Source organism: Sitodiplosis mosellana, unplaced genomic scaffold (genome assembly GCF_009176505.1).
Source record: "Sitodiplosis mosellana isolate CC-2019 unplaced genomic scaffold, AAFC_SMos_1.0 Smas_scaffold_4, whole genome shotgun sequence".
NCBI lineage: Eukaryota > Metazoa > Arthropoda > Insecta > Diptera > Cecidomyiidae > Sitodiplosis > Sitodiplosis mosellana.
Genome location: NW_022595247.1, coordinates 986,978 through 1,013,893, shown reverse-complemented (window position 1 = coordinate 1,013,893; position 26,916 = coordinate 986,978). Strand labels below are relative to the sequence as shown.

The 26,916-nt window shown below is 35.7% G+C and overlaps 1 protein-coding gene across 7 annotated transcripts in view; it reads right to left on the bottom strand.

Moving 5' to 3' along the window:
• Positions 1-10,248: 10,248 nt before the first annotated feature.
• The window catches only part of LOC129566684 (dual specificity calcium/calmodulin-dependent 3',5'-cyclic nucleotide phosphodiesterase 1A-like), a 40,239-nt gene continuing 23,571 nt past the window's right edge, over positions 10,249-26,916 (bottom strand). For 4 of the 7 annotated variants that reach the window (XM_055442838.1, XM_055442839.1, XM_055442840.1 and 1 more), the window contains 5 exons: positions 25,436-25,991; positions 24,645-24,764; positions 12,350-12,599; positions 11,072-12,143; positions 10,249-10,960 (listed from right to left, as the gene is read on the bottom strand). In XM_055442838.1, the coding sequence (XP_055298813.1) occupies positions 10,881-10,960; positions 11,072-12,143; positions 12,350-12,599; positions 24,645-24,764; positions 25,436-25,991 (2,078 nt within the window). In that variant the 3' untranslated portion in view covers positions 10,249-10,880. Of the gene's footprint in view, positions 10,961-11,071; positions 12,144-12,349; positions 12,600-15,703; positions 15,881-21,978; positions 22,393-24,644; positions 24,765-25,435; positions 25,992-26,916 lie in introns of all 7 variants that reach the window. The other 3 variants (XM_055442833.1, XM_055442834.1, XM_055442835.1) reach the window with 3 other exon arrangements.

Sequence of the window (26,916 nt, the reverse complement as noted above, 5' to 3'; positions counted from 1 at the left end):
ATTTCCAGTGTGTCAATCAATATGACTGGACATTTATTATGTGAATACTGTTCGAAAAAAGAAACATAAACAACCACGAATAAACCACTGCCGTTACATGCCTTGTGCGTGATACGTTTTAAGTAGTGACTATAAATTAGGTGGTCGTTCGACGGCTGGTTATTATGGACAGGACGAAGCGCATTTAGGAATTCTCGTTGAAATGGCATTGCCTTCTATTAAAGCTTAATTCGGCAGTACTGAGAACATTGTTTCGTCCATGACAATTCTCCTATGCATACTGACAGAAGAGTGCGTGAATTTTCGGGATAAATCGATGTGCCCGGGCTTGAACTTGAATGAAAATGAGCACAAGATACAGATATATTATGAATAATGGTTTTTGTCCTTTTATTTTCTTTCTCTCTCTTTGTTGTTGTTCTAAATGCTAGTGTAAATGTAATGTATGTGAGGTACCAGAAAAATACACTATTCGAGGTTTTGGCCAAGATAAAATGCCATTATTTTGGAAAAATAACCCAAAAGAACCCTCATTTACCCAATATTTTAGTCAAAAATCAAATTTTTCATTTTTCTGTGTTTTGTCTTTTCTGCGTTTTTTTTTCTGTGTTTTTTTTTCTGCGCTTTGTCTTTCTGCGTTTTTTTCTGCGTTTTTTTCTGCGTTTTTTTTTTCTGTGTTTTTTTTTCTGCGTTTTGTCTTTCTGCGTTTTTTTTTCTGCGTTTTGGCGTTTCTGCGTTTTTATTTTCTGCGTTTTATCCGGATACCGAACTGAAACGCAGATTGTCCTATACCTCAATCAGAATTTGAGCATGGAAGCCACAGCAGAAATTAATATCGATCTCCAGAAAATCAACTCCAAAAAGGAAGACTTTGACTTTAATTTCACCAAGCTTAAGGAATTGTGGAAAATGGTGAGGCATAACTTGTTCAAAATGGATAATTGAAGCAAAATTCAAACTGTGTTAAGTAGCAAAGCCACAACAGTAGCAATACAAGTGAATCTAGTAGACCTTCGACGTGACTACGACACATTGTACACTATTTTGTTTGTCAACATTGATAAAAACTACGATTGAACATGTATACATTTCTTTGGTGTATTATAATACACCAAAGAAATTCCAATTCTCAATCAATATTTTATGATAATTACCGTCAGAATATTAGATTGATTTTCTCTTCAATGACTTTCGATATTCCATCAACTAAAATGTATTCCAGTCATTGGGACATTTTCAATTTTGTAAAATGATTTGAAATATAAAAAAATTACCTACACAGTAAACACGATTGTTCTAACTTTTAGAACCGCAATATGAAATTTGGCACTAAAATCCATTTAAGTACCATTTGTACTAGAAAAAGTTCAAAATGTACTAAATCACAAATCAAAGCTTCATGTATTTATTATAGAACTTTTGAACTTTTTCTAGAGCAAATGGTACTAAAACCAAATTAAGTGTCAAATCTCAACATTGCTAGAATCAATACTGTGTATATTATCAAATGAAAGAATTTTGGTTTCAACTTTGTATAACTGAGCAAAAACACGAAAATCGGGAATGGTTAGAAATTTTTTTTTATTCAAATATCGCGGTACTGTGGTCTTTTTTCTTTAAAAGTGATCCTAAAGTATCGGCCAATACCATTTTCATATGAATGTAGGCGTTTATAGTGGCCCATTTCAACGTAGTTGTGCTTGTGCCTCGTTTTGTGTCAAAATGAGCGAAAATACACAACCTAACAAAAAGTCAATTTAAATATATAATTTTCGTTATCATTGCTATTATTCACACTCAATATTATAGCGACATCTATTATTAAAATAGCTTGTAGTAAATGCATTTATAGCATTTCCCTGTAGTCGCGATGTTTCCTATTAAATTCCCTTGTAGTACTGACACATTCATGTTTGACACTTGTTAACTACATACCACAGGGGAATTTAATAGGTAACATCGAAACTACAGTGAAATGCTATGAATGCGTTTACTACAAGCTATTTTAATAATAGATGTCGCTATAATATTGAGTGTGTTCAATTTTATTTATTAGATTACGATGTAATCGTGCTATTTTGGCCAATTTTTGCAATGAATACATCTTATTCATGTGCATTTGAAGGCTCTGAAAGGTGCCGCAAATTGGAATGTAAATAAAAAATATTAGTTACTTTATTAGACTAAAACACTTATACGAGCCTTCAGACATGTGTAACGAGCCAGTCTTTGTTACATTGAAAAAATCGAGATCATTTGATGACAGGTTTTTTCTTTGTAAACCAATCCAGAACTGAACACCACAAAGAATGATAACACTTCTATTCTTTTTCTACAAATTTGAATCAATTTCGAGTATATTATTGCATTTATTTCAACCGTCGATGTACTTTGTAACGATCCAGTCTTTTATGTGTAACCTTCCAGTCCTTTTTTTGATCAGAGAAATCGGAATCGTTTATGACAAATTTCTATTACAAATCGATTCGAAACCAAAAATCATGATAAATTCTCGTATTTCTATTTGTTATCGACTGATTTGAATCTAATTTGAATTTGATATTTGGTTTATTTAGCCCGAGGAATTTTGTGTAACGAGGTCTTTTTTCTGTAACCTTCCAGTCCATATATTTTGGATCGTAGAGCGACCCGAATTGATTTTTATGGGGTAAATATGGTTTCGTTCGTTTCTTTGATCCTTCAGACAGCGAACAGAACCTTGGAGTACAAGGATGCTCTGCTGGAGGAACTGGATTTTAGATATATGTAAGATAAACTCCAAACATATCGCCAAAATTGTAACCGTCCAGTCCAACAAAAAAACGGCTATATCTCTATAGGTGTGAGAGATATGGGAAAGGTTTGTTGGTATGAAATGTTCCTTTTGTGGTCTAGATTTGCCTCAGCATAATACTTCAAGTGGTTTCTGGGTTTACAGAAGAGATATAAGCATGAATATTTTGAAAAATCGTGCGAATGTAATGGAAGGTTAATGGTCTGTGTTTTTGCCCAACTGCATTTTCACACAGTATTAGTAGCACTTTCAGTAATAAATAGAGCACATTTTGGTAAAAATTGTACGCAATTCGTGCAGGATTGTGATTTTTTAAAATCAAGAGTGAAACAATGATCCACAATGCCTGGTCGGATTGGAACGAAAATCCATTGAATTTTGACTATAGTAACAAGAAACACAATTCCATGATTCCATTTCAGTGATCATTTGTCCGACAATTAAAATCGTAAAGCATAAGTTGGATCGTCCCGGGCAGCTGCAACGTATCACCTCAAATACGAAAAGCGCCATCTGCACATATTTGACTATTCAAAGTGAACTAGCTGTCATCAGTATCGATGAGTCATCGATGCTCAATTTTGGGTCATAAACGGTACATTGAAAATTGCAAAAGAGCCGTTTATGACCCAAAATTGAACATCAATGACTCATCATTACTGATAACAGCTAGTTCACTTTGAATAGTAAAATATGTGCAGATGGCACTGCAAAATCGTTCACCACTGACAAACGTCAAATTAGTATGGTAAGAAGTCAATGTTGCAGCCTCCTGGTTCGTCCATCGGAAGTACCATCGAAATTCAACATGAATCGTAAATTGATCGTAAATCTATCTGACTTTGAGTAAGAAGTTTCTTACCATAGTTGTCAACCAACGATTTAGCGATCGCAGCTATCAATTCATTCTTATCTATCTAAAGTCTCTAAAAAATAATTTTTCAAGCATGAATTATAGATCAAATTAAAGGTTTTTCCATCCTCTTTCTTTTGATATATACACTTTGTTAGTTTTCAAGATGTGGACAGATAGATTGACTTTCGAACCTAGTAAAACTTGCGTACACTAATTTAACGAACATTTTACCGTTTGAAACTTTCACACGTCAATTTATCTGCTTAAGTGTTCAAAATCACCAAAGTTCATATATTCATTGGAAAGAGGATAGAAAAACTTTTGAATTGATATATAATCCAATAACCGGCAATCATACAAGTTCACATCACTATAAATCAGCACAGAAATGTCATTCAGTTAGATAAAACAGTTAAATTGGATCCCAATCTAAAGATTTACTGCAGTTTTTAGATTTCAGCCCAAAGAGGTGGGTTGCGGATGCAAAGTTCACTTGGAATTAACGATATACAACAAATCACTGTACATAGTATATGTCCATAAGAAATATGCAGATACAATGCGTTGATATAGGCAAACTTGTTGACAAATAACCGTGAATAAACAAAAAATGGGATATTTTTATGCGGTATTTCTAACCCATCTGTATAAAAATATCCCATAGTATTCTCTGCAAATGATGAAATATTTGAAACTGTTTTATTTGAAAGACAAAGATTTTGACTTTTTGAATCAATTCCATTAAAATCCTTTAGATGATCTGACGTTCGAATATTTCTTGAAGAAATAAATTACCTTCGAAAATATGTTGTCCCAACATTGGCTGCTCCAGCTGCATATTTCTTTCGAATAACTAAAACACAGTGTTTGTTTGTTTATCTTGTAATTTTATGAATCATATATTTGTGGTAGACTTAATTCGATAATAATTTGTCAGTTGTTTTGCTAAATCTTAAAAGTTAATTCATATATTATTTGTTTGTTTTGTTTTGTTTTGTTTTTATTTTATTTGTGTAAATATTTCTCTTTTTTATTTCTCTCATTAGATTGTACTTATTATATGCATTTTTTCTACACGAATCGAAATGTTATTTGGATTTATCTAAATTTTTGTTTGTCTATCATACATCTATCGTTGTTCACCAATCTCACTTCGTTAGTGCTTTCAATAAAAGTGGCGACAAGTATTTGTTTTGCTTCACTTCATTTTCTCTTTCAAATCAGTTTGTAGTTTTTCTGTTTACTTCTCTATATTCAAGAATATGTTTATAAAGCTATGATCCCAATTTCAGCTGATATATTGGTACCTTATTGCTAAGTTCAATCACGAATGCTCATCGAATTTTCTAAGGAAGGTGAAGGGAAAATCGAATAGAACATACTCTACGGACAAAATATGATTAAGATTGGGTTAGAATTGGTTAGAAACAAGTGTCTTTGCCAATTTGAAATGATTCAAACTTTCAAATTACGGTGAGACTATTCGAAATTGGATATTCTTCAATTCCAGAAAGGTTGGGCTGCCATTGTGGGTGCTGAATGTGATCCCGATCGAAAACGATGAGCATATTGTGAACTTAATCATTGTGGTCCCTTCAATCAGACGAGAAAATGAACAAAAATCTAATGAAAAATTCCAAACAAAAAGTGCTTATCTTTTACATTAAATACTCAAGTGCATGATTTGTTTATTCTTCTTGTTTCATTTACTGAACTAGGCTTGTTAGATGTCATATTTGAAGGGAAAATTCCTAAGCAGAACCGAATGATAAATTGGACAAAAGTTACGTTCGTATTAGGCTGCAAATCACTATTCGGTGTGGTCAAATCTCAATGCATTGAATCAAATCGATTCACCGGATTGGGATCTTCCGCTTTAGCTTGGAAGTAATTCAAAACTAAGCAAATGAACAATCTCAGCACTTTAAATTCCGCATAATTTTCAACGACCACAAAGGTGTTCCGTTGTTTTTCCTCCCTTTTTTTGCTGTTTGAACTGAAAATAACCATCGCCTGAAATCCCGCACGAAAATTTATACTATGCTACGAGATAAATTCCCAATAGATTTAAACTTTAAATGCACCACTTCTGTTACACACTATTAACTTGTACGTTGTGGCTAATGTTTATTTAAACAATGTATTTTACATGGGGCTCAAACGTTATATGCCTTCTGCTGTTCTACTCCAAGTGTTGAGCCAAGAGAGAGTTAGAGAGAGAGAAAGAAAAGAGTACAAGCAGAAAGGCGCGCGATATTGGAGTATTGATTCTGATTATTTTTACTATCAATGGATTATTATCCATTAGACATTCTGTGTATTCCATCTATTTTATATTTTTACTGATTTTATGCAGCCTAATGTTATGCGTTTGTATTGAGTATGTATGATACCATCTTCAAAAATAATATACGCACTGAAAATATCTGTAAGTGTGTTTGTGTCTAGAGTGCACGTTTACCTAAAACAAAGCTAACATTTGAAATTCTAAGGAGTGCCATTTTCTTCAGAAGATGACAAAACTGGATACGTAGAATGTGGATTTCGGAAGGAGGTTAATGTAATAAGAGAGAGAAAATTATATTACAGACGGAATTGGAATTGGATTCGGAGCTCATTTCAAAAATAGTAGAGAGAAGTGGTTGAGAGAACATTGATTTAAATGACAAAATTCAAGCGAAAATTCGATAAATGATAATTTTGTTTTGCAAAGATTCAAAGCAAATTGGGGAGAAATATGAAAATTTTGCATTCATGAAATGGCCCCCATTGGATTTTCGTTTTGTTACATACTTTAATATAGTATAAATATATTATCTTCAATATTTTGTTTCGTATAGGTTTTTATCAAAATACCACCATATATTTTAGTTTGTGAACAATGTCTGTTGTCATAAGAGCTTTATTTTGTTGTTTGGATAGAATTGAATAAAATACTGCAAGACAGAAAATAAATGTGGCATATAATTCCCGTATTTTGTTTTTAACTGTGATCGATTTTCTAAAATCATTATTATTGTAAGGAACTCAGTGCGACCAATCCCTTCATTCGAAATCCATTTCATAAGCAATGTAAGAGGTTGATTAAGTGAGTTTCAAAGTTTTCGCACCGTAATTTAAATCAATTCTCCAATTCAATTCAAGCAGATGGATATAGACAGAGAGAGAGAGATAGACAGAGAGTGTATGTGTTTCGGAAGACTGAACCGGGTGAATTTGGTGAAACTGTCAAGTATTTGGTCGAGACGATTAATCAATACGGCCAATGTGTTCAAGTTACCAAACTATCATCATTTTGGGATTAGCTTTCGCTGGGCACATTGGAATCAAATGAAAAATGGATACATGGATATTTCCTTTTAGACTTTCTGGGTCCCGCTGTGTGCTGTCACCGTACAATAATTTTTTTTTGTGAAAAAATTTCAAGGAAATTGCAATAAATCATTTAAACCGTTTGATTTGAATAGACGTACGTTGTGTGTGTGTGTGACAAAAGCAGAATAGGAAAATTGCCAGGATATTTTATGGATATAATATCTTAGAAAATGTTTGATTATGTGCTTGAATAAAGTTTAAATCAAGTCGGAGTTATGCTGAATTTGCTGTTGTCGAACGTCGCGAACACAAAATCCAACCCCACCGAATATTATAATCTCACGAAGCTTTTGCTATCCATGATTTCGTTTTTCTTTTCTTTTTCGGTTCTCTCGTTTCATTCTTTGTCATGCTGGTTTTTTTCTCATCGAATTTGTGGTATAATTCAAGTGAAAATATGGCTGTGAATCGTGCATATAAAAGGATATCCGCCAATTCAATTTTGCGCGAATAAAATATGTACGCGCGAAAAAGTTAATCGCCATTAAAGTTGTACAGCGCACTAGATGTTTAAACTAGCTCACGTTTTCGCTATGTATTTGGTGGCGCATCCATTCGCCACGCTGACGAAGAGAAAAGTGCGCGAGGGAAGAGACAAAGAGTGTAAGAGCGATGTAAAGCAAAGAAAAAGCAGAATATGAGATAAAATATTCACGAGAATAAACACAGAAAACAGCATAATACCGCACATTTCATTTACACTTTTTTTTGGTGTGAAAATAGTTTTTCGCTGTTATTTGCAAATGGTTTCGACACTTTTTCAAATCAGCAGATGTCAGTTTGTTTCAGCGCTTTATGTCTCTCTTTCATTCATTCGTGCCCATTCTGTAATCGCTACCATTTATATTCCGTGTGCATAATGTCAGCGACATGCATATGTTTGATTCTACAAAGAAATTATTTGCAATATCTCGATTCGAGATTCTCGAATTCAATTCCGTTCGTACTCTGTGTCGTTATGCACACCGACTGTTGTTGGGAAAACTGCGTCTTAAGTGAAAATACTTAAAACTTGAATGTGAAAAATTCATTTAAATTCGAATTTTCAATGACTTTCACAAAATTGAATGACATGCATAACATCGGTGCAGATTTTTCTGTAATATTCGTCCTCTGTCGAGCAGAGATGTTTGTCAGAAAGTTTATTTTCCAGAGAAAGGAATTTACGAACGCGCGCACATTTTGCGAAAGACAAAAACCAACCCTCCGTTTCGAAATCCTAAAATATTTCATAAGGTTGGGAGAGAAAAATGACTGTAGTTCTTTTTTTAGTCAGCGCATTCCGTTAAAAATTCCATTGGTGCTGAATATGAATTCGTTATTTATATGTCGTGTGTCATGTGCGCTGCAATCGTGTTCAAAATGAGTTCGTGAAAATTGAATCAGAAAATTGTTTGTAGTTTCAAAAATGAAGAGCGCTTCTGACATTGCAAACGAAACATACGGAAACAAATTAATTATTTTCCAGTGGTCCTTCTGTTAAAGCGCATATTCACACTCTCATTTCCAATTGTGGGTGGTTTTTTTTCGTCTCTACTCGAAAAATACCGAAATATTTACTTTCTTTTGCACCTGTTTTTGTTTTCACCACACATTGACTCTGTGTGTAACTTTGAATGATGGCAGGTAGAGAGAAAGTTGCGCCTGAAAACTGCTGGCAAAAGTTATCGCATTTTTTAAATCAGCTCTCATTAATTTAATGTCTTTTCTTGTTGTTTGGTAGGATTCGTCGAATTTTCGGATTGCTGTGGGAAACGATTTCAATGAGATCAGCATATGCGTCTGTGGGTCGGTATATCTGTGTGTAATTGGCTGTGTAATAATGTCATATCGTTCACACAATAATTCGTGGCTTTGCTGCTGTCAGTTCAACTGTTCAAAACATTAACTCAGCCAACGAAAAAGCGCTCTATTTTGCCAAACCGAAATGCACACCTCTTCAACATGGCAACTATGAGCACACTCGAAAAACCGAAAACTTTTCTCTTTACGCGTGATGGTCTACGTTCAACAAACACAACCTAGTTATGGCAACTTTTACCCGGATGAAAATATCCATAGAGCCAACCGCAGAATTTGAATTTTGAGCCAGTTTCCAACCGAATCGCTCAACATTTTTTGGCCGTCGTTATTTAATGAGTTATGTTATGCTACGCTTCCATCTGGTCGTCGTCAGTCTCTGTGCTTTCGCCATTCATTCGAACCAACGAGAGAAATGTGAGACACGATGCTCCGAGTGGTTGTATCAAGAAAATAGAATACTGATATTTTCCTTTTCTCATTCTCTTTTACGCTTTCATTTATTTGAGCTTGAACTTTCAAATGAAAATTAATGATACCTTGATTAGGTTATTTATGTTTGAATAAAATCGATTGTAAAATAAACAACAATTCTTTTTCACTTTGAAATTGGATGGGAGAAGGTTAGCACTTTATATAGTATATGAAGTGGAACTGCTTCATAAGGAGTTTGAGGAACAACATTTTTTGTTCATTTCTGTTTGTTTCTATGAAAATGCCACGAACGAAGCATTGGACATTAATGTTAAATCAAATAAAATGCCATTCAAAATGTAAAAAGTTCCAATGAATCAGGAAAATTTGTATATTCCAATTCAGAATCAAATCCCATGTGGTCAGTGGTCAGTGGTCACTGCTACTGCACCTGGTGCTCCAAAAATTATTCCTATTTACTTATGCAATTCCGACAAAATGCAATACATTAGCTAATTAAAAGCTTTTCCGACATTTCTCTAACTTTTTCCCTCTTGATTCAATTCCATTCCCAACAACTGTTTATACTTTTAAATACGTTCAAATCTCTACATGTCAAAAGTGGCATTTGTAAAATGATGTACGCAAACCGAGTGCATGGTGAAAATATGGAACAAAACTGAAAGAGGGAAAACTATGTCAAAATTGGGCCAACTCGTTTCATAGTCGATAGATTTGTTTCTCCAAAATGCTCCTATATGTTCTGCACTTATTTAGAGAGGATAAGCTCAATTATATTTGGTCACTATTTTTTTCCGTTTCGATCTAATTTCCAAACCGGAAAATATGTTAAAAAAGTTAATAAATAAATGTCCCATTGGAAATATGAGTGAAACTTTTGTATTGCTCCACCAAAATGGTTGAAATTATAATGTGTCAAAAAAAAAAACTGAGAGAGAAAGAGACAAAAAAACAGTAAATAAAACGAAAACAAAAAGAACGCTTGCAATCTCTTCTTAACACTGTGATTTTATTTTGAAAATAGAACATATGGATATTTTTATAATAAATTCGCTGGTTCGAATGTGTTTTAGATACTTATTCAAGAGATTTTGTTTTTTTTTTGGAATGATATGAAATCTAAGGGCAATTTTTCAATTAAAAATTAAGTTCTTAGGATATACAATATGCAAGGATGTGTAAATTGTCCACTTCTTTTTCAATCTTCTTCTTTGCAAAATCAATTGCCGTCTGAATAAAAAAAAATGGAACATATGTTATGCCGTTACTTCCGTTTCAAAAAGAGAGATAGGTAAGGGAGAGTATTTTGTTATTTAAAATATGTGTTGTTTTGTGTGTGTTTGAGTGAATATGTGCTTCAATTCGCAAATTTACTATTCCAAAACAAAAACGTTCAATGGATGCATAGTTGCGTTGATTGTGGGATTTCTATTTCTGCTTTCCCTAAGCTTAAGTGACAGTGTGTAAATTGAAAGCACAAACAAGTTTTATTTTCCCTTTTAATTTGTGAAAAGTTTTCGGTTCTTTTTTTTTCAACAAATTTTCAGTAATTCCTAGAATAGATGTAAAAATAACATATAAAAGTTGAATAAAGTTGTTGTTGTTGTTTTAAGTTGAAATCTAAGATGATGAAGGCCTTTCTAAATTGGCATCTGGATCGTTCTGTTCCTCAGTCGATAGTGAAGGCTGACTTGATGGCTCTGCGCTCGTAATAACAAGCAATTAAAATTTTGTGAAATTGCAAACAAAAACAAGAAATGCTGAAAACTGGAAGCAAAACAGAAAAACCAAACAAAATTCTTTTTATTTACCTGCTGCTTCTTGTTCCTTCCAGATGCGTTTATTCTCTTTCATGCAGGCAATCCAGGGTTTTTTGATGAAAATTCTTTGCGGTTGCGATGGATTTTGGGTATCAGTTGATGTTGCCGGGCTGCTAGATTTTTGCGATTCTTCGGCAATGGTGTTGTCCGTTTTGCTTCCCGATTGCGATGCGATTGGCGTTAAAATGAGCTCAAGCAAATCAGCACAAACCGCCAAACTTGGTTCAACGATAACTTCAATGAAAACGATTTGTGATTTCGGTATAACGGTACTGTTGCGATCGCACAACGGACTAATGTCCAGCCCAAGTTCACGCTCCAAATCGCCTTGTCGAAAGAACTCTTCAATTAACAGCATTGTCCATCGATGGTGGATCTCCCACTTTTTCGCCGGATGCGAAATATCACAACAATGCAATATAAATGACAGAGCTTTGAATTTCAAGTCAACATTGGTTTTATTGTAGTGCGTATCGGACGAGGCAATCGCAATGAGCGATTTCATATTTTTCAATTGTTGATTGTGAAATGACATATCGGTCGAAATGACCATATCGATGACCAAATTACGAATCTCTTTGTATTCTTCACGCGATAAGTTACTGAAAATATTGTATTCATCCTCTTTGAGCATACGGAATGCGGCGCTGGCATGATGATTTTCCAGCACAGCACGATCATTGTACAGCATTGCCATGTCGGAGCCGGTGTTTATGTGAAAGCTATTTGTTGTGCCAGTGTGTTCGTAGTCATGAATCAGTGCGGCTATCAATATGGCAAATATCTCCAAATCGGTCAAATAGTGCATCACACCCGTTTGGCACAGCATGTAATGTATCGTTTGGGCCACATCGGCCGCATGCAAATTATTGTGATAGGGATTTTGATAGCGACAATAGCCCTCTTCAATTTTCACTAAAAATTGCTCTAACACCGTCGGCGACACTTTGAATTTGTGTATAATTCCATAGCGATTCAATAGATCGTAGCCTAAATATTTGATTGGTTGGCCATTTGTCGCCGTTGCCAAGGCGAATTGATCGAATGACCAATCGTCTAATGTCTAAGAGAGAGAGAGAGAGAGAGAGAGAGAGAGAGAGAGAGAGAGAGAAAGGGAATGAGGAAAGAAAAAAAAGTCAAACGGGTAATTTATCAAATTTTGTCACTAAATTATGATTGATTATGGTTTTCCCGCAGAAAAATACAATTATGTCACTATCGTTTCATTTATTTTCACATTATAAATGTGGAAATACAGGTAATACCCACCTTCAAAACTTTCACCACTTCAGTTGGGAACTGTAACATCGCTGTGCTGGACACCCGTCGATAGATTCGATCAACAAATATACCAGCACGTATTGCATGTGCGACCGTACGAAATTTGGGCTTTTCCTCGGTGCGCTTTCGTGTTGTGACTAGTTGTCGTGTGAATGTGGATGCCAACCATTCCCGAACCTCGGGTGGTACGGCATCCGGTTGCACTTCTGATAGCTCATCATCTTCGTCGGCAAGACGTCTATTTGTCGAACAGTGTGGCGGGGCGAGACGAGACGCAGAGTTGCGGCAAAACAAACGAGGGAATGACGTTAACACAGCATGACGAAATCGCATTGTTCCGGCAAAACGTGCGTTTTATTTCGCAACATTGGCAAAAACGCACACACACACATTCACATTGTGATATATGAATGGAGCGAGGTATAAAAAAGAAATATTTGATTAGCTTCACGCATTATATGTCGTAAACGGTAACATTTGTTCGGATCATTATTTACAACTGTTTTTGTGGATTTGTTTCGACAGAATATGGGGCAATGGAATAGAAGGAAACAAAGAAAAACTAAAAACCAAAACTAGATGTTGAGTCTAGGAATGTGAGAAATTGAAATGCTATGAACAACAAAATGATAACACACACCATCCGCAGCAACAAGTTAAGGAAACGACAAGACAACATAAAAGCCGTAGCTATAAAAATGGAATGGTTTGGAGGGAGGGAAAATACAAAAACGACCATATTCAAAGAAAAATAAAACAAAATGACTATTATTATTATTATACCAACATCGTTTCACGCACACACACTAACAAGTTAAAAGTTACAGTACAAATATAAGTCTCCAATGAGATGGATGTTTTATTTTGTTCATTTCATACTCTAACAACGAAATAACAGCAACAGCAACAGCAACAACAACAAATGAAAAGAAATTGGATAATTCTTACGCGAACTTGTCATAAGGATGATTGTAATACGGGGTTATTTTGTTGTTGTTATTATTTTGCAACGCTAGTTCAGGCAAACAATTAAGAAAAATATACATAAATACGGTGTGTGTGTGTGTGTATCATCATCGTCAGTGACTGGAAACTGTTTTGTGTGTGAGTGACGGAATGATACTTATTTTTTGTCGTCTTACGTTTATTATTTGGTTTGTTTGGAAAAGGGATGCAACAAGAAAAGATGATATACAGTGAAAACATTGACTAATGATGCTATTGAGAGAGAAAGAGAGAGAGAGAGAGAGAGAGAGAGAGATAGAGAGGGTGGACAGATAGAGTAGAGAGATAGAACAAAAACACGACTTTTTCTTTACTTAGATGGGGATACAAAAAATACAGCAAACAGATGAAGTGGAAAAAGAAAATCTCAATCAATCTTAGATAGAGGTTTAAATACCATGCTAACCTCTATACATGTATATATGGGATTGTGTTTAACTACAACGTTGTTTTCTCGATCATGATTTTTTTTCTGTTTTGTTTTGGAGAGGCTCTCACAGCACACTACATTACATTACGTTACAATAATTGAGTTAAGTAAACTAAATATACAAGAAACTTTGTTAAACAACGCATACGTGATGGCAGAAATATTATGATGGTATTTCTTCTTTCGATCCATGTAAATTCATCAATTTACGCTTTAGTTGTATTTGTTGTTACTCTTCGACAAAATTGATCTACAGCTATTATAAACAATTTGCACAGCAATGCCTTCCGACGTATTTTTCTATACATTTTATCACGATTCCGGTGACACGGAATCATTTGAATTTATACTGTTTTTCGGTGAATGTAGATTTTATCTGGTACAAACACTCGCTCAGCGTCATGTTTCTGAGGAAAATTAATGCTTGAAGCATGCGATGAAAATCATGTACAAATCGGTTTCTTCAAGATACATTTTCTCATTTCCAAAACTGAACAGCACAGTCACAGTTGCTGAAATTATTTCGACTTTTGTGGTGGTTCACAATCACAAACGGCGGCTATGATTTACAAATCTACCAAAAACATAAACACACTTGTTAAGTACTTAATCTTCTTGAACATGATTCTAACGTACATGGAATGCAATGAACGATATGCTCTCAACTCAGTTGGAATCAAAATATTGTCGTACATTCTTGATTCGAATTGAAAGAAAAACAAATCGCATCTACCGATTTCGACCATTTATACGATTCAGGATTTATATACATTTTACGCTACATTCTCTATTAACACTGTACACAGACACAATGGCCAGCATTATTCGATTGACAGTATTTCAATAAATGTATTCTTGTTTTTGTGCCATTGTGATTGCTTATCGGAGTGACCTACGTATGTTACTGTTTATTATGATTAACTATCCTTGAGGTGGATAAATGTCACAGATTACAATTAAACGCTATTATTATGATTGGAACATCAGGCGGAGAACACACAAAGTGTGTATTTTTTATTCAATGTTCATGAAGCATAGAATGTGTATGATTGAAGATTGAGATACGTATCTAAATTATGGTATAGAATTTGAGGAGGAGGTGGAGGTGAAGATGAAGGTAGAGCACACATCAAAAGATACAAAGAGATAGTATATATTCTATTAAAATAACATACAGAGAGAAATGTTCAAGAAAATATACGGCTAAACTATATTTAAAAAAACGGTTACATGTCGATCGGAACTATAGAGAAACTAGCTAAGCTTTTTCTTCGGAAAGAAAATGGAAGTAAAAAAGATTGAATACAATTTTCATACAGGAAACTCCAATTTCTTAAACTTACAAGTTCTCTACCGTCTATTGTCGTTTCTTTACATATTTTCCATTGAATCAAAATGGTTTGATAACGAGATATTTGATATTTTGCTTGTAAAGCACAAATACGTACACATACACGTTATCACCATTCTGAGTTTTCACAATGGGAGGCGAGCGAAAGAGTTCCGGGGTTCGGAAGAAGTTGTGAATTGAAAAAAGTATTTCAAAATAGAAACTTTTACACTGAAACATGCTTGAATCAAATCAGGAACAAAATATTATTAACATTGCCATTGACGTCTTAATACTTTTCAACGATTTCGTTGTTGTTATAAAATCTAAATATATTCACAATCTAAAGGGAAGCTAAACATCGACTCATCCAATTAGAGGTGAGTCGAATACAAAAAAAAATTTAAAACAACTCCTAAGAAAAACACACGGAAATTATAAAACGGAAGGAAGAAAAACACATTCAATATACAATCCAAATAGATGTAAAAAAAAAACACAACCGGTTCAAGACAGTGTGAGGAAAAGAGAAAAAAAACATGTTGTTTAGTGTTTATATACGGTGTGGAATATTCACATTTCAGATTGTTTAGAAGTAAGTCGGCTAGAAGTAGTAGTGCTAGTAGTGGTAGAAGAGGAAGAAGAACTATGATCGACGCAATACCTCTGCACTTTCAAATCGTTGTCTTTGGTTGATGCGCTATTATCGGCGGTAGAGTGCTTTTTCTCATTAGCTATTTTGTTTTCTTGTTGTCTGTGTCAAAAAGAACAATGTAGAGAGAGAGAGAGAGAGAGAGAGAGAGATTTGTTTTTGGTTTGATTTAGCAAATGGTTGTTTTTTGTTGTGTCTAATTTATTTGTTTTGTTTTATTTTGTTAATCTTTTCAAAAAAAATCCAAACCGAAACGGCAAAATAAGATAGCCTTTTGTGTTATTTGGTTCGAATTGAAAACGAAAAACAAGAGGAAAATCTGGTGACTTAAAAGAGAAATCGAAACAAAAGCAAGACAGAAAAAGAGAGAGAGAGAGAGTGTGTGAAAAAATACAGTCCTAGTTGAAACGCTACAGATAAAGTGATAGAAGGTCATCGAGAAACTGCTTTCAATGCTTTCTGTGTGTCAGTGAGTGAGTGAGTGTGCTCGTTTTCTGCTCCTCTATCAAACACGTTTTCTGCTCCTCTATCAGGACGACCAATAAATAATTAAGGTGAATGGCATTTCATTCTCTCGGAAAATATATATTAATGGATAAAAGATCAGAGTGGTTTTCTTCTTTTGCTCGTGATAAAATATATATATCTATCTAACTAATGTAACGCATTGAACTGATTATTTCGCTATAAATGTCGCAGTAGTTTTTGCAGATAAAAGAGCAAATGTGAATGAAACAGACTAATAATATGATTGCGACGCGTTGTGGATTTTATACTATGGCATTACGACTAATGCAAATGATGATGTGCCAGGCGAACTGCGAAGATAAAAACGGAAAATCGAAATGGAATATAAACCGAAAATAACCATAAGAATGGCGCAAATGATGCATAACATCAAAATGTATTGCTAGATAAAAACCATATCGCCAATTGATTTGGCTTGCATGTGTATGTCTATGAATGGTGATGGTGGTGGTGGTGGTGGTGGTGGTGGTGTTGTCTGTGTGCACGACGGACGCGCGCGCGCAAATGGATCGCAAAAGCATATCAAACGAAATTCATGTATTTCATCGAAGTTAAGATGCTGAGAAAACAAAGCACAGACGAAGCAACGATAACAACCGACAAAAAAGAAGGAGATGAATATGAGCGACAAGAAGAAGAAAATAACTAATACGAAGAACAGTAAATTGAACAATATAATCTTGATTGACTCTCTTCATTGATAAAAACTGTTATGGTTTTATTTTATTATGGTTTTGAAGGGGCAATATGTAAAGCGACGTAGATAAATCACCGAAACAGCTAAACAGACGACGTACTGTGTGGACTAGGGGTTAGAGAGTGGACTAGGGGTTAGACACCAATTTCTAGTATAGCTAGTTTGTTCAAATCGGTTCAAATATGCGTTTAGTTTCTTCTAGTTTTTCTAGTATACAAGCAGAAACGCAAATATTCTGCTAGTATTTCTAGTATCGTACCATTGCTTCTTCCATAAGTATAACATTGCCAATGGATTTCTTATGGAAGGATTAACGGTACTTTTTGTAAACAAAACATTTGAACTCCATAAGCAAAGCATTGGCAGTATATTTTAAATGAAAGAATTTGTCCATATAAAATCCACTGGCAATGCTATTCTTATGGAAGAGGCATCATTCAATTTTTTCACAAATATTCTTCTAGTAACTTCTAGTATGCTCAATTTTTGCTAGTTTTCTTCTAGTGTTATTTCGTGTCTACCCCCTAGCTAGTGGATGTGGTATGCGGTCGCATCAACATACTATACATAAAGCAACAAAAAAATGATAGTGGCATTCGGCATAGATAATTCGGCCTTAAGTATCATAAATAAGAAATAATTATTTGTAACGGTCGTAACATTTCTGCAAACAGGCTCACGCTCACATCTTTTCTCATACTCTCAATTTGGTGGCTGAAGTGTAGATCGTGCATTTATCGTTTCGTTCCATTTTTAGCGTCGTCTCTAAGGACGTCGTCCTTTGACATCAATCCTACTTCCACCTAACTAAATACACACGTTCCACCGTCAACCGGCCAATAACAAAAGGCACACCAGATTTTCCGACTTTGATAGAGCGATTAAGATAAGAGCGTTGTCGTTCTTTTCTTCTTCGTTAGTTCTTGAGCTTGTTATTCCAACATTTGGCTGCTGCTATTTTCATGGGAATTGATGGCGATAATTTCATTTTAAATGGTACACGTCAAATAACCGGAATCATAAAATCAAATTATGGCCAAATCTCAAGCTGGAACAGCTTGTGTTTACATGTTAAAATATCATAACGTGTTTTCGTTCGTCCATCGCTTTTGGTGAAGAGCCAGCAACTGCAATAATACCCATGACACTGTGAAAATGCTTGAAGTTGGTCAAAAAGGACAACACTGACCCACTCTAACTATGCAACCTTAATTCGCACGGTGGATAAAAACCAACCACTGAAATGTGACGACGTTTCCATGCCCATCGGTTTTCCTCCTGTTCGAATCACTCAACAAAGACTGACGAAGAGCTACGGCACAGTATTGAGAGCATGGCTGTGGAAAAACACTTTGGACGATCGCTGTGCATACATTCGGAAAATTAAAAGCTCGTTTGTTTGCATTTTCCGGAGCAAAGATTCTATTTATTCAAAGCGAGCACGTAATTTATTTCTCTCTATCGTTCTCAGTTTTTGCTTGCTCACACGTTCGGCCATGCATTGGTCTGTGTGTCAATTTGTGTACGATGTGCACAGTGTGTGGTGATGATGGTGGTGGTAGTGGCGATGGGGATATTTTCAATGCTTGCTTTCAGTTTTTGTGTTTACACCACTATGTATTACATACTTTGTGTTTGCACAAAAGCAAGGCGAACATTTGATTTGTTCTATTTCTTAGCAGCTTATTGGATTTATTTTTTGTTTTCCTCTCTTTCACCCTTGTTCTCGCTTCCTCTCCCTCTCTCTCTCTCACTGTGTCGATTTTGTAGCACCAAACCGTTGCTGTTCCGTTTCTTCGAAATATGCTCGGATCAATTTTTTTTCTCGCTCATTTCACTTGGCACTTGTGAGCGTGTGTGTGAGTGTGTTCGTGTGCTTTCAAAGTGAAAACTTTTTTAACGTCAAAAAGTGTTGCTGCTGCTGCTTCTTCTTCTCTTTTTAAATAATTCAGTGTAGCTTTTTATTTGATAATGATGGTGGAGTTCATGAAGTTTTTGGGTACCGAACTAGAATTCAAAATGAATATGAGCGTCGCAATGTGGCGGTCGGTGTCTGGATTTATTGCGATTTAATGCGACGAAGAGATAAAGTTCTATACCCTCCATTTAAGCTGAATCTGAAATAAATGAGTGCGAAAGCGACTCTGGGTTTGTGTGCAAAGGATATTTATGCGTATTTCCAATTCAAACCTCAACCGCAAAATCTTTAGCTTATCGAAGTGAATATATCTTCTTCTACTTTGTTTCTTTTGTTGTTGTTGGTCGCAATGGCTGTGTGTATCATCGCATTATCGACATTCTATCTTTTAAGCACACGGTTCTCATCATCTGCGAGATAGAGGGGGAGCAACGGAGAGAGAAGAAAATAGAAAGAGTGAAGAAAATCCACAGCTAGAGTTGGTTTCAAGTCACAGTTAGTCTGGGCGATTGAATGATGGATTGTGGTGTTCCGAAGAAGAAGAAAAAACAATGTGTAATAAAACCAAATTGAAAATGAATGTCACAACTGGGTTTTCATTTTGAGAGCGTTCTGCACGTGTATCGTCGAAACACGAGTGGGTTTGTTTCTTGATTGTTAAGTTTTAGAGTTGGTATTAAATTCGAATCCTAAACTAAACGATGACTCAGTTTTTTTTTCATTTCTTTTTGCGTTTGGTGTTTTTTTTTTCGTTTTCGTTTCTCGTCTTTCACTAATGTGAAATTGATTGCCCGAACGGAAATCAAATTGACATTTACGAATCAATAAAAAAGCAATAGTTTCCTTTTTATTTTAACATTTTCGTATTACTTCTGTCATATTATTCAATTCTCGGCTTGATGTTGTTAAACAATTTTCGGCTGCTGAACGATGGCACTTTTACGCGCTGGGTAAATAAAATGACATCAACATGGTAATCGAATTATACATGTTTGGCCTTAATGCAAACGAAATAACATGGAATTATGTTCGTTCGTCCATCCACATGTTTTTTTTCTCGATCTCCCTTTTTCTTTGGAGGGAGGGTGGACGAAATATGTGCGCTTGAAAAACTGGACGAATTCCCTTTTCTCGGAAATTCGTTGTTGCGACAGCACGCATTGTTGTATTCACTTTGTCGTTCACTGAATATTAAATCAAGCGAAAAATATACAATCTATGCACATCAAGAAAGTGGTTGTTGTGCGGGAAGTGGTAGCGTAGTGGATGGCGTTTTACGAAAATCCAAACTAGTTTGCCTCATGCATTAGAAATTAATTGGATCGACGACTAGTTAAATTTATTCTGTTTGCCTAGCGTTTCATGTCACGTTCGTTGCGGAAATAGTTTGATTTCGAAATGGATCCATTTTCATCTCTCCATTTATATTCTCGACGGAAATTCCGGCGGATATATTTTGTAAAGAGCATAAAACCCACGTCAACTTTTTTTTACCCCTTCTGCGCCGCACAATGCAAATGTTAGTTTAACCATATTTTTCAACGGAGCGATAGAGAAAGAGAACCAGAGCGCGACATATGGAGATAGAGAGAGAGAGGAACCAACCAAGAAAAGGAGAAAAAAATGACGGTTTGAATTAAGTATAAAACTTGGATTAAATCATTTGACAGATGAGGCAGAAAACTGTATGAAATATGGCACTGAATCATCGTGCATGCGCATGTTTTTCAATCACAATTGATGTTTGCATTTATTCTTAGCATTTAAAGTTACGGAATAAAAGCAGGAATCCATCACTCGAAGCGATTTTTCTCCATTTTTTCCCCGTCTCGCTCGTTGTTGATTTGAATGCAAAGTCAACATTGGAACAATCAAACATGGCGCAATATTTACTTTTGATTTAACGTCAGCACGGAAAACAAGCATAAAAGGAACAATCAGTCTTGGACCCCATCATTTCATTTTATGCGTTGCAATGAAATCGGAATATTTCTCGGGTGCTTGCCGAAATGTATGTAAATACATCGATCAAATTGAAAGGACAATCAGCCATCGCAATCGAAGGAAATACATATATATAAATTTGAAATATTCATGGGATGGTCAGTATGGGTAAACATGTTTTCGTTCCGAGCTATCATTTGCCGGAGACTCGATATTTCCACGAAGGAGATTGAGCAAGAGAGAAACGTGTATTCCGAACTAGCTCTGATCTCATGAAATATGCCTATGTGTCGGCCAGCCGGAATGAAGAAAAAAAAATGAAATAAATGCCTGAGAACAAAAAACAATACAATCAAGCTTACGGTACCTATTAAGGGAGTGAAGCGACGGTATATAGTAGTTATGAATAAATTTTCTGGTTTCCAGAGCTGGAAAATATGGTATATATGGTGGATGAATGAATATATGTGTGCATTGAATGAATACGTGCTTCGCTGTGTGCATTTTGCTTATTTGCTTTTAAATCAACCGATTTTCTACACTATTTGCTTGCTCTAGACTTCTACAAATGGATCGATGTGCCATTTTCAATTGAATTTCTTTGTTTTCTGTTCCTCCCATCTCTATTGACTGCCGGAATTGTTTAATATATCGCTTCAATAGTGGAGTGTTTTCCATTTGGCACAATGTTGCTGATATTTGTTGATGTGCAAATCCAACTAATTGGAAAAGTACTAAGCACTAGAGACGAACGTTTCATGTGAACGGGATTCAAAATGTGTTATGCGAACCAACAGAAAAAAATACACGAAAAAAAAACATATTGTTTGCTCAAAAACCAAGTGCCATTTGTTTTTGCTTTTATCAGACAAAACGAAAAGCTAGCAACAAAAAACAAAATGCCAAAATCTATGAAAATCCAATGTGAATCAATCGAATTAATGTGTTCGGTATATTTTTGTTGTTGTATTATTTCTGCAAAAAAAAAATATTGATTCTGCGTGTGAATGGAAATGCAGAGAGACTGAGACTCAGAAAATATAGAAAGAGAGAGAGAGAGAGTGTGTGTGTCGGTGTGTGGGTGTGGGAGAAAAATGTAGTTTAATAGAACACCTGGCCCAAACTGGTGCACGAAGACGTCGATGCCATTGTTCTCCTAAAAATACAGAGCCACCAAATGAATTGATCGAAATGGATGTTTGGCTTTCATATTCGGTAGCGGTGGTGGTGGTGATGGCGGTGATGGTATCATCATTTGATGTTAAGTCATTGTGTGCATTGGCGGTTTCGTGATCGTTTTCATCTAAACTATGTTCGTGATTATTTGGACTAACGCTTTGTTCAGGCACATCGTCGGTTTTAATGTCTACATCCATGTCAGCATTGCCACTCTTTACACTTGCATTTTCATCAACATCGTCGTGATCGTCGTCATTTGCACACTCACCACGGTTTTCAATTTCAATATTCGATTCAAAATCAGGCGCCGTACTTTCGTCGCTGATTTTCTTTTGATTTTTCACTGATCTGAATGAAATTCGACGAAAAGAAAATTGGTTAATGCATATTTTCGAAAGCTAAAACAAAAATCAAAACCAAAAAATATGAAATTTGTTTATCTGATTTCAATTTGAGACCGGCGGCTTTCTTTTTTGCTTGTGTTTGCATTCAGCCTTGACCCCTGCTCGGTAGCAATTGGAAAAGTGTTGCTGATGCAAACCCACTCGCAATGCCCATCGAGAATACATTCACCAGTGCATGAACGGCACGGCACACAAACACAGTGCAAAAAATATTAATAATTTTCGGTTCACAAAACTTTGAAGTCATAACAAGCGTCCGCCCAACGATTGCCATTGAAAATGGGTTATATAAGGTTATCTCATTGTTAAGAGCTTATAAATTGTATTCTTTGAGAAAACCCGAGCGTAAGAGATTTTTCATTTTCATCATCTTGATCGTCTTCATCATAATGCCATTCCACTTAAAGTTTATTTATAGAAGATGTGAGTGCATTTTCCCTCCTTAAGAATAGGTATATTTACTTTTGCCGTCATAACAATGGATTCTATTTTATTTTTTTCTTGTAAATTTCCAAAATTAGATTTTCATTCAATTGTATGACCTGTACAAAAGTAACTAAAACTTATACACCACCATATAACTAAAGGGAAACAAGTTTGCAAGCGCGCGCGTGTATGTGGTTTTTTTTCGTTTATTTTCTACTTTGTTCGCATCGGATTTATAGTTCTGTACACAATTCCAGGGGAAGGATCCACTTAAAGTAGTTTCAAACGATATAAATATTGTGAGGAAACAATAGCGAAATAGTACTCTCAGTCAGTTAATGCGAACAATTGTCGAGAGATAATAAATGTGCAAGTTCTGTAAAGCGATTGAGATAATGTACGAGATTGAAAGAAGAAAGATAGAGTGGAGGTTTATGTCGAGAGAGAGAGAGAGAGAGAGAGAGAGAGTGAGAGTGAGAGAGAGAGTGCGTGTTAAATGGGCATTTTGAAACTGAGGGAAAAACTTTCATTTTCACACGGAGTTTTCTCATTTTCGTTTGCGAAAAGTGGATTTTTGCAAGAAACCAGAGTCAAACACGTAGTATATACATTATACACCCACACCTATAAGAAGTCGAAAGCCGTCTTCACACTTACAATTTCACGCGGCGCAAAGTCTCTCGTTTATTTTGTTATTAGGTTATTAGAGTGAACAAGAGACTAGAGTCAGCTGTCAGATGATTTTCGTGAAGACTGTCTGTAAAATTTCACACAAAATACGAACGACTTTACAGCGTATACACAATAAAGGAAACAGAATGTCGACTGGGACTGGGGCTGCCGAAACGACTTCAAGTTGACTTCAAGTGAATTCGAAATTCCGATGGAGGGAAAAACGATTCTACATAATTTGAACACTTCTAATTGAAACGAGAGAAGATAAAGATGATGCAGACGAAGTAAGAACAGAAGACGACACACGATGGGAAGAAGGAACAGCAACAACAACAACAACACCAAAAAAAAGTGAGGAGAAGTGTGAAGGGAATTAGAAAAGCAATCAGTGGTGCAAAACTGGAAAATGTCGAAACACTTGAGAACGCGCGCCAAATGTTGACAGTACATAAATCCAAGCGCCCAAGCTTGATAGCAAGTGAAAGAGAAGAAGAAGAGAGTGAGTAGCAAACACAGAACTCAGCACCAGCTAAACACACAGTGAAGACAGAGGAGATAGAAAGAGAGACACTGAGGGAGAGTGGGTGGGTGAGTAAGAGAGAGAGAGAGAGAGAGAGAGTGTTTCACAAAATATACACACAAGATGGGCAACATCAACATATATGGAAACTTTTAGCATTTAATGAATATAACGTGTCTATATCTCTTTTTCCGTTTTCGGCCTTCTTAAGTATAAAAGTAAAAGTATCTTATTTAAAATTCTATGCTCTGCCTGTTTAAATATTTGAAGCTGTGAATAAGAACAAATTTATATATATTGGAAGTGAAACAAAGCGCCGAAGAGACAAGATAAAACGAGTCAAGAGAGAGAAGAAATGTTAATAAGTGAGGAAGGGGGCAAAAGAGAGAGAGAGAGAGAGAGAGAGAGAGAGAGAGAGAGAGAGAGAGAGATCAACACGATCCGAAAAATTATTATGAAAATAACGAGTGAAACAAAGAGTCAAATCATGTATATATTGTATATGTTATATATTTATCGCGTAGATAAATAGAAGCCGTAACGGTAGACAGACAGACGATGTGATTTTTACTTACTTTGTTTCGTCTATGTAGAGTGCTTCAAGTACACGGGCCGCATAATGAAGATTCTTCTGCAGAATTTCCGCCGATACATCGCCAGAGCAACGCTGTAAAAGCTTGAGTATGCAACGCAGCCTGATTGGTGTGTGTGTGTGTGTGTGTGTATGAGTGTGTGATAAATTGATAAACAGCCGTAAATAGGAACGAGACCGAAACGAGAAGAAAAAAGAAATTGGAAGAAAAATATTGAAAAATTCTTTTGTGCTAGCATCAAAAATTCTCTTTACTGCATACAGAGAGAAAAAGAACAGCACAAGAAAATGTAGATATGATATGGCAGAGGGTAAATGTGCTCTATCTATCTCTTGATATGTCATTGCTTACACAATGGTGGGCTGATAAATGAGCCAAGTGAAGAACGTTGGCAAGCAAAAGAATCTCCGACAATGGGAAAAATCGACGACGACGACCACGATGACGACGACGACTACGGTGGCAACGACCAATATACACACACATACATTGCAAAATTACGACCCTTTATGCACTTAAGAATAAATAAATCACATTTTTCTCAAGAGAATTTTTAAAAAGCCTCTTAGCATATGTCATGGTTTTATTTGAAAAAAAAATGGGGCGCTGCCACCACACTACCACATCGAATGGCATAACATTTTTCTCGGAATTCGTTTGCTTCATTTCTATTTTTGTGCTATTCTTATGGTCGTCCGTCGTAGTCGCAATCGTAATCGACGTCGTTGTCGGTAGTCGTTCAGTCATTCCGTTGCTGTTGCCGATTGTCTTACCTCGCTGATGCCTGTGATAAGGCATCAGGTGTATCGACGGCTGGTAAATTATCGGTAGTTAAGTCAACTGGATTCGTAGCTACAGCTGCTTGTTCACTACCATCATGTTCAGTAAGGCAACGATTTTGTGCCAGCACAGACGACGACGATGACACCGAATCGCTTTGCATTTTAGTCCAGGCGAATGTTTCTCCTTTGGCAGCGGCAAATTTACATTTATCACCAAACGCTACCGTTGTATCGCCACTGCTTGAGTGGTAATCGTCTGGGCAATTGTCACAGCTAAAGCGATAGAGTTGATTTCGTCGATTCAAGTACGGTTTATGCTTGTTTCCGGCCGCCGATGCCGCTTTATCCAAGCCACACTTGACGTCCAATGGAATCTGTTGTAAGGAATTTGCAATTTGTGATTGTAGATGAGGTGCTGCTGCTGTTGGAATTGTTGCTGCTGCTGCTGGCGTTGTTGTTGGATAGCTAAATTCTAGACCCGTATCTAATTGTGGTTGCGAATACCGCTTTGTAAAATAATCACTTTTCTTCGTCGAAGACCTTCGAACTGCAACAACAAATAAAAGACAAATACGAGCACACATTTCAATTTAATTAGAATACACTGCAGTTTAACACAAATGGAGAGCAAGTGCGAGAGAAATTGAACAATTTCAAATTAATTATTAATTTCAATTTGAACCAATTCCAATCTATTGGTGTTATATACTTGTACATATTTACGCATCCATGTACCGGAATCGCAATCGGTTATTTGAGTTAATTTCGTGGATGAGGTTAATATTTGTCATTTTTATTATTAACCACAATATGCGGTGGATATGGGAACATGAAGCCAGAGTATGCTAACGAATATTAATATCCGCTTGAAAATTTTTATCGGATACTTTAATGCCACTCATGGTCACAGATATGAACGCCTGAGAATATTTGTTGGACTCTATTACGTCTTTCTGAAATACGGTTCTTGAAAAAGTTGGTACACAAAAACGGTACATCAAAAAAAAAAAAATTCGGGGTTTTTTAAGCCGTGATTAAAACAACACTTGTCCCGTTTTTTCGTACAACCTTTTTCAAGTTCTAAATTTAACTACGCATCGAAAGAAGTCCAACGAATATTCACAGCCGTTCATATCGACCAAGCGACACGTAGAAGTTTAGAACTCTATTCATTCAGCTGTAATGTCTGTACGTGAGTGCAATCATTTTTGCTCGTGTCACAACAATCCGTACAGTCACTATGTGCACATGCAGATATTTATATTTATTAGCAAACTCTGCATGGGGCTTTTCACCGTTGCAGCACCGAACATTACATATTCTGATATACTTGATCAAAATGAAATCACCGAATTGAATAATATTTATTTTCATAAAACCAAGATAATTCCAGCGATAAAAAATGCAAATGGGAATTCATTGAACGATAAAATTTCATACGAATGATATGAAATTGGATTTCAGAAAGGAAA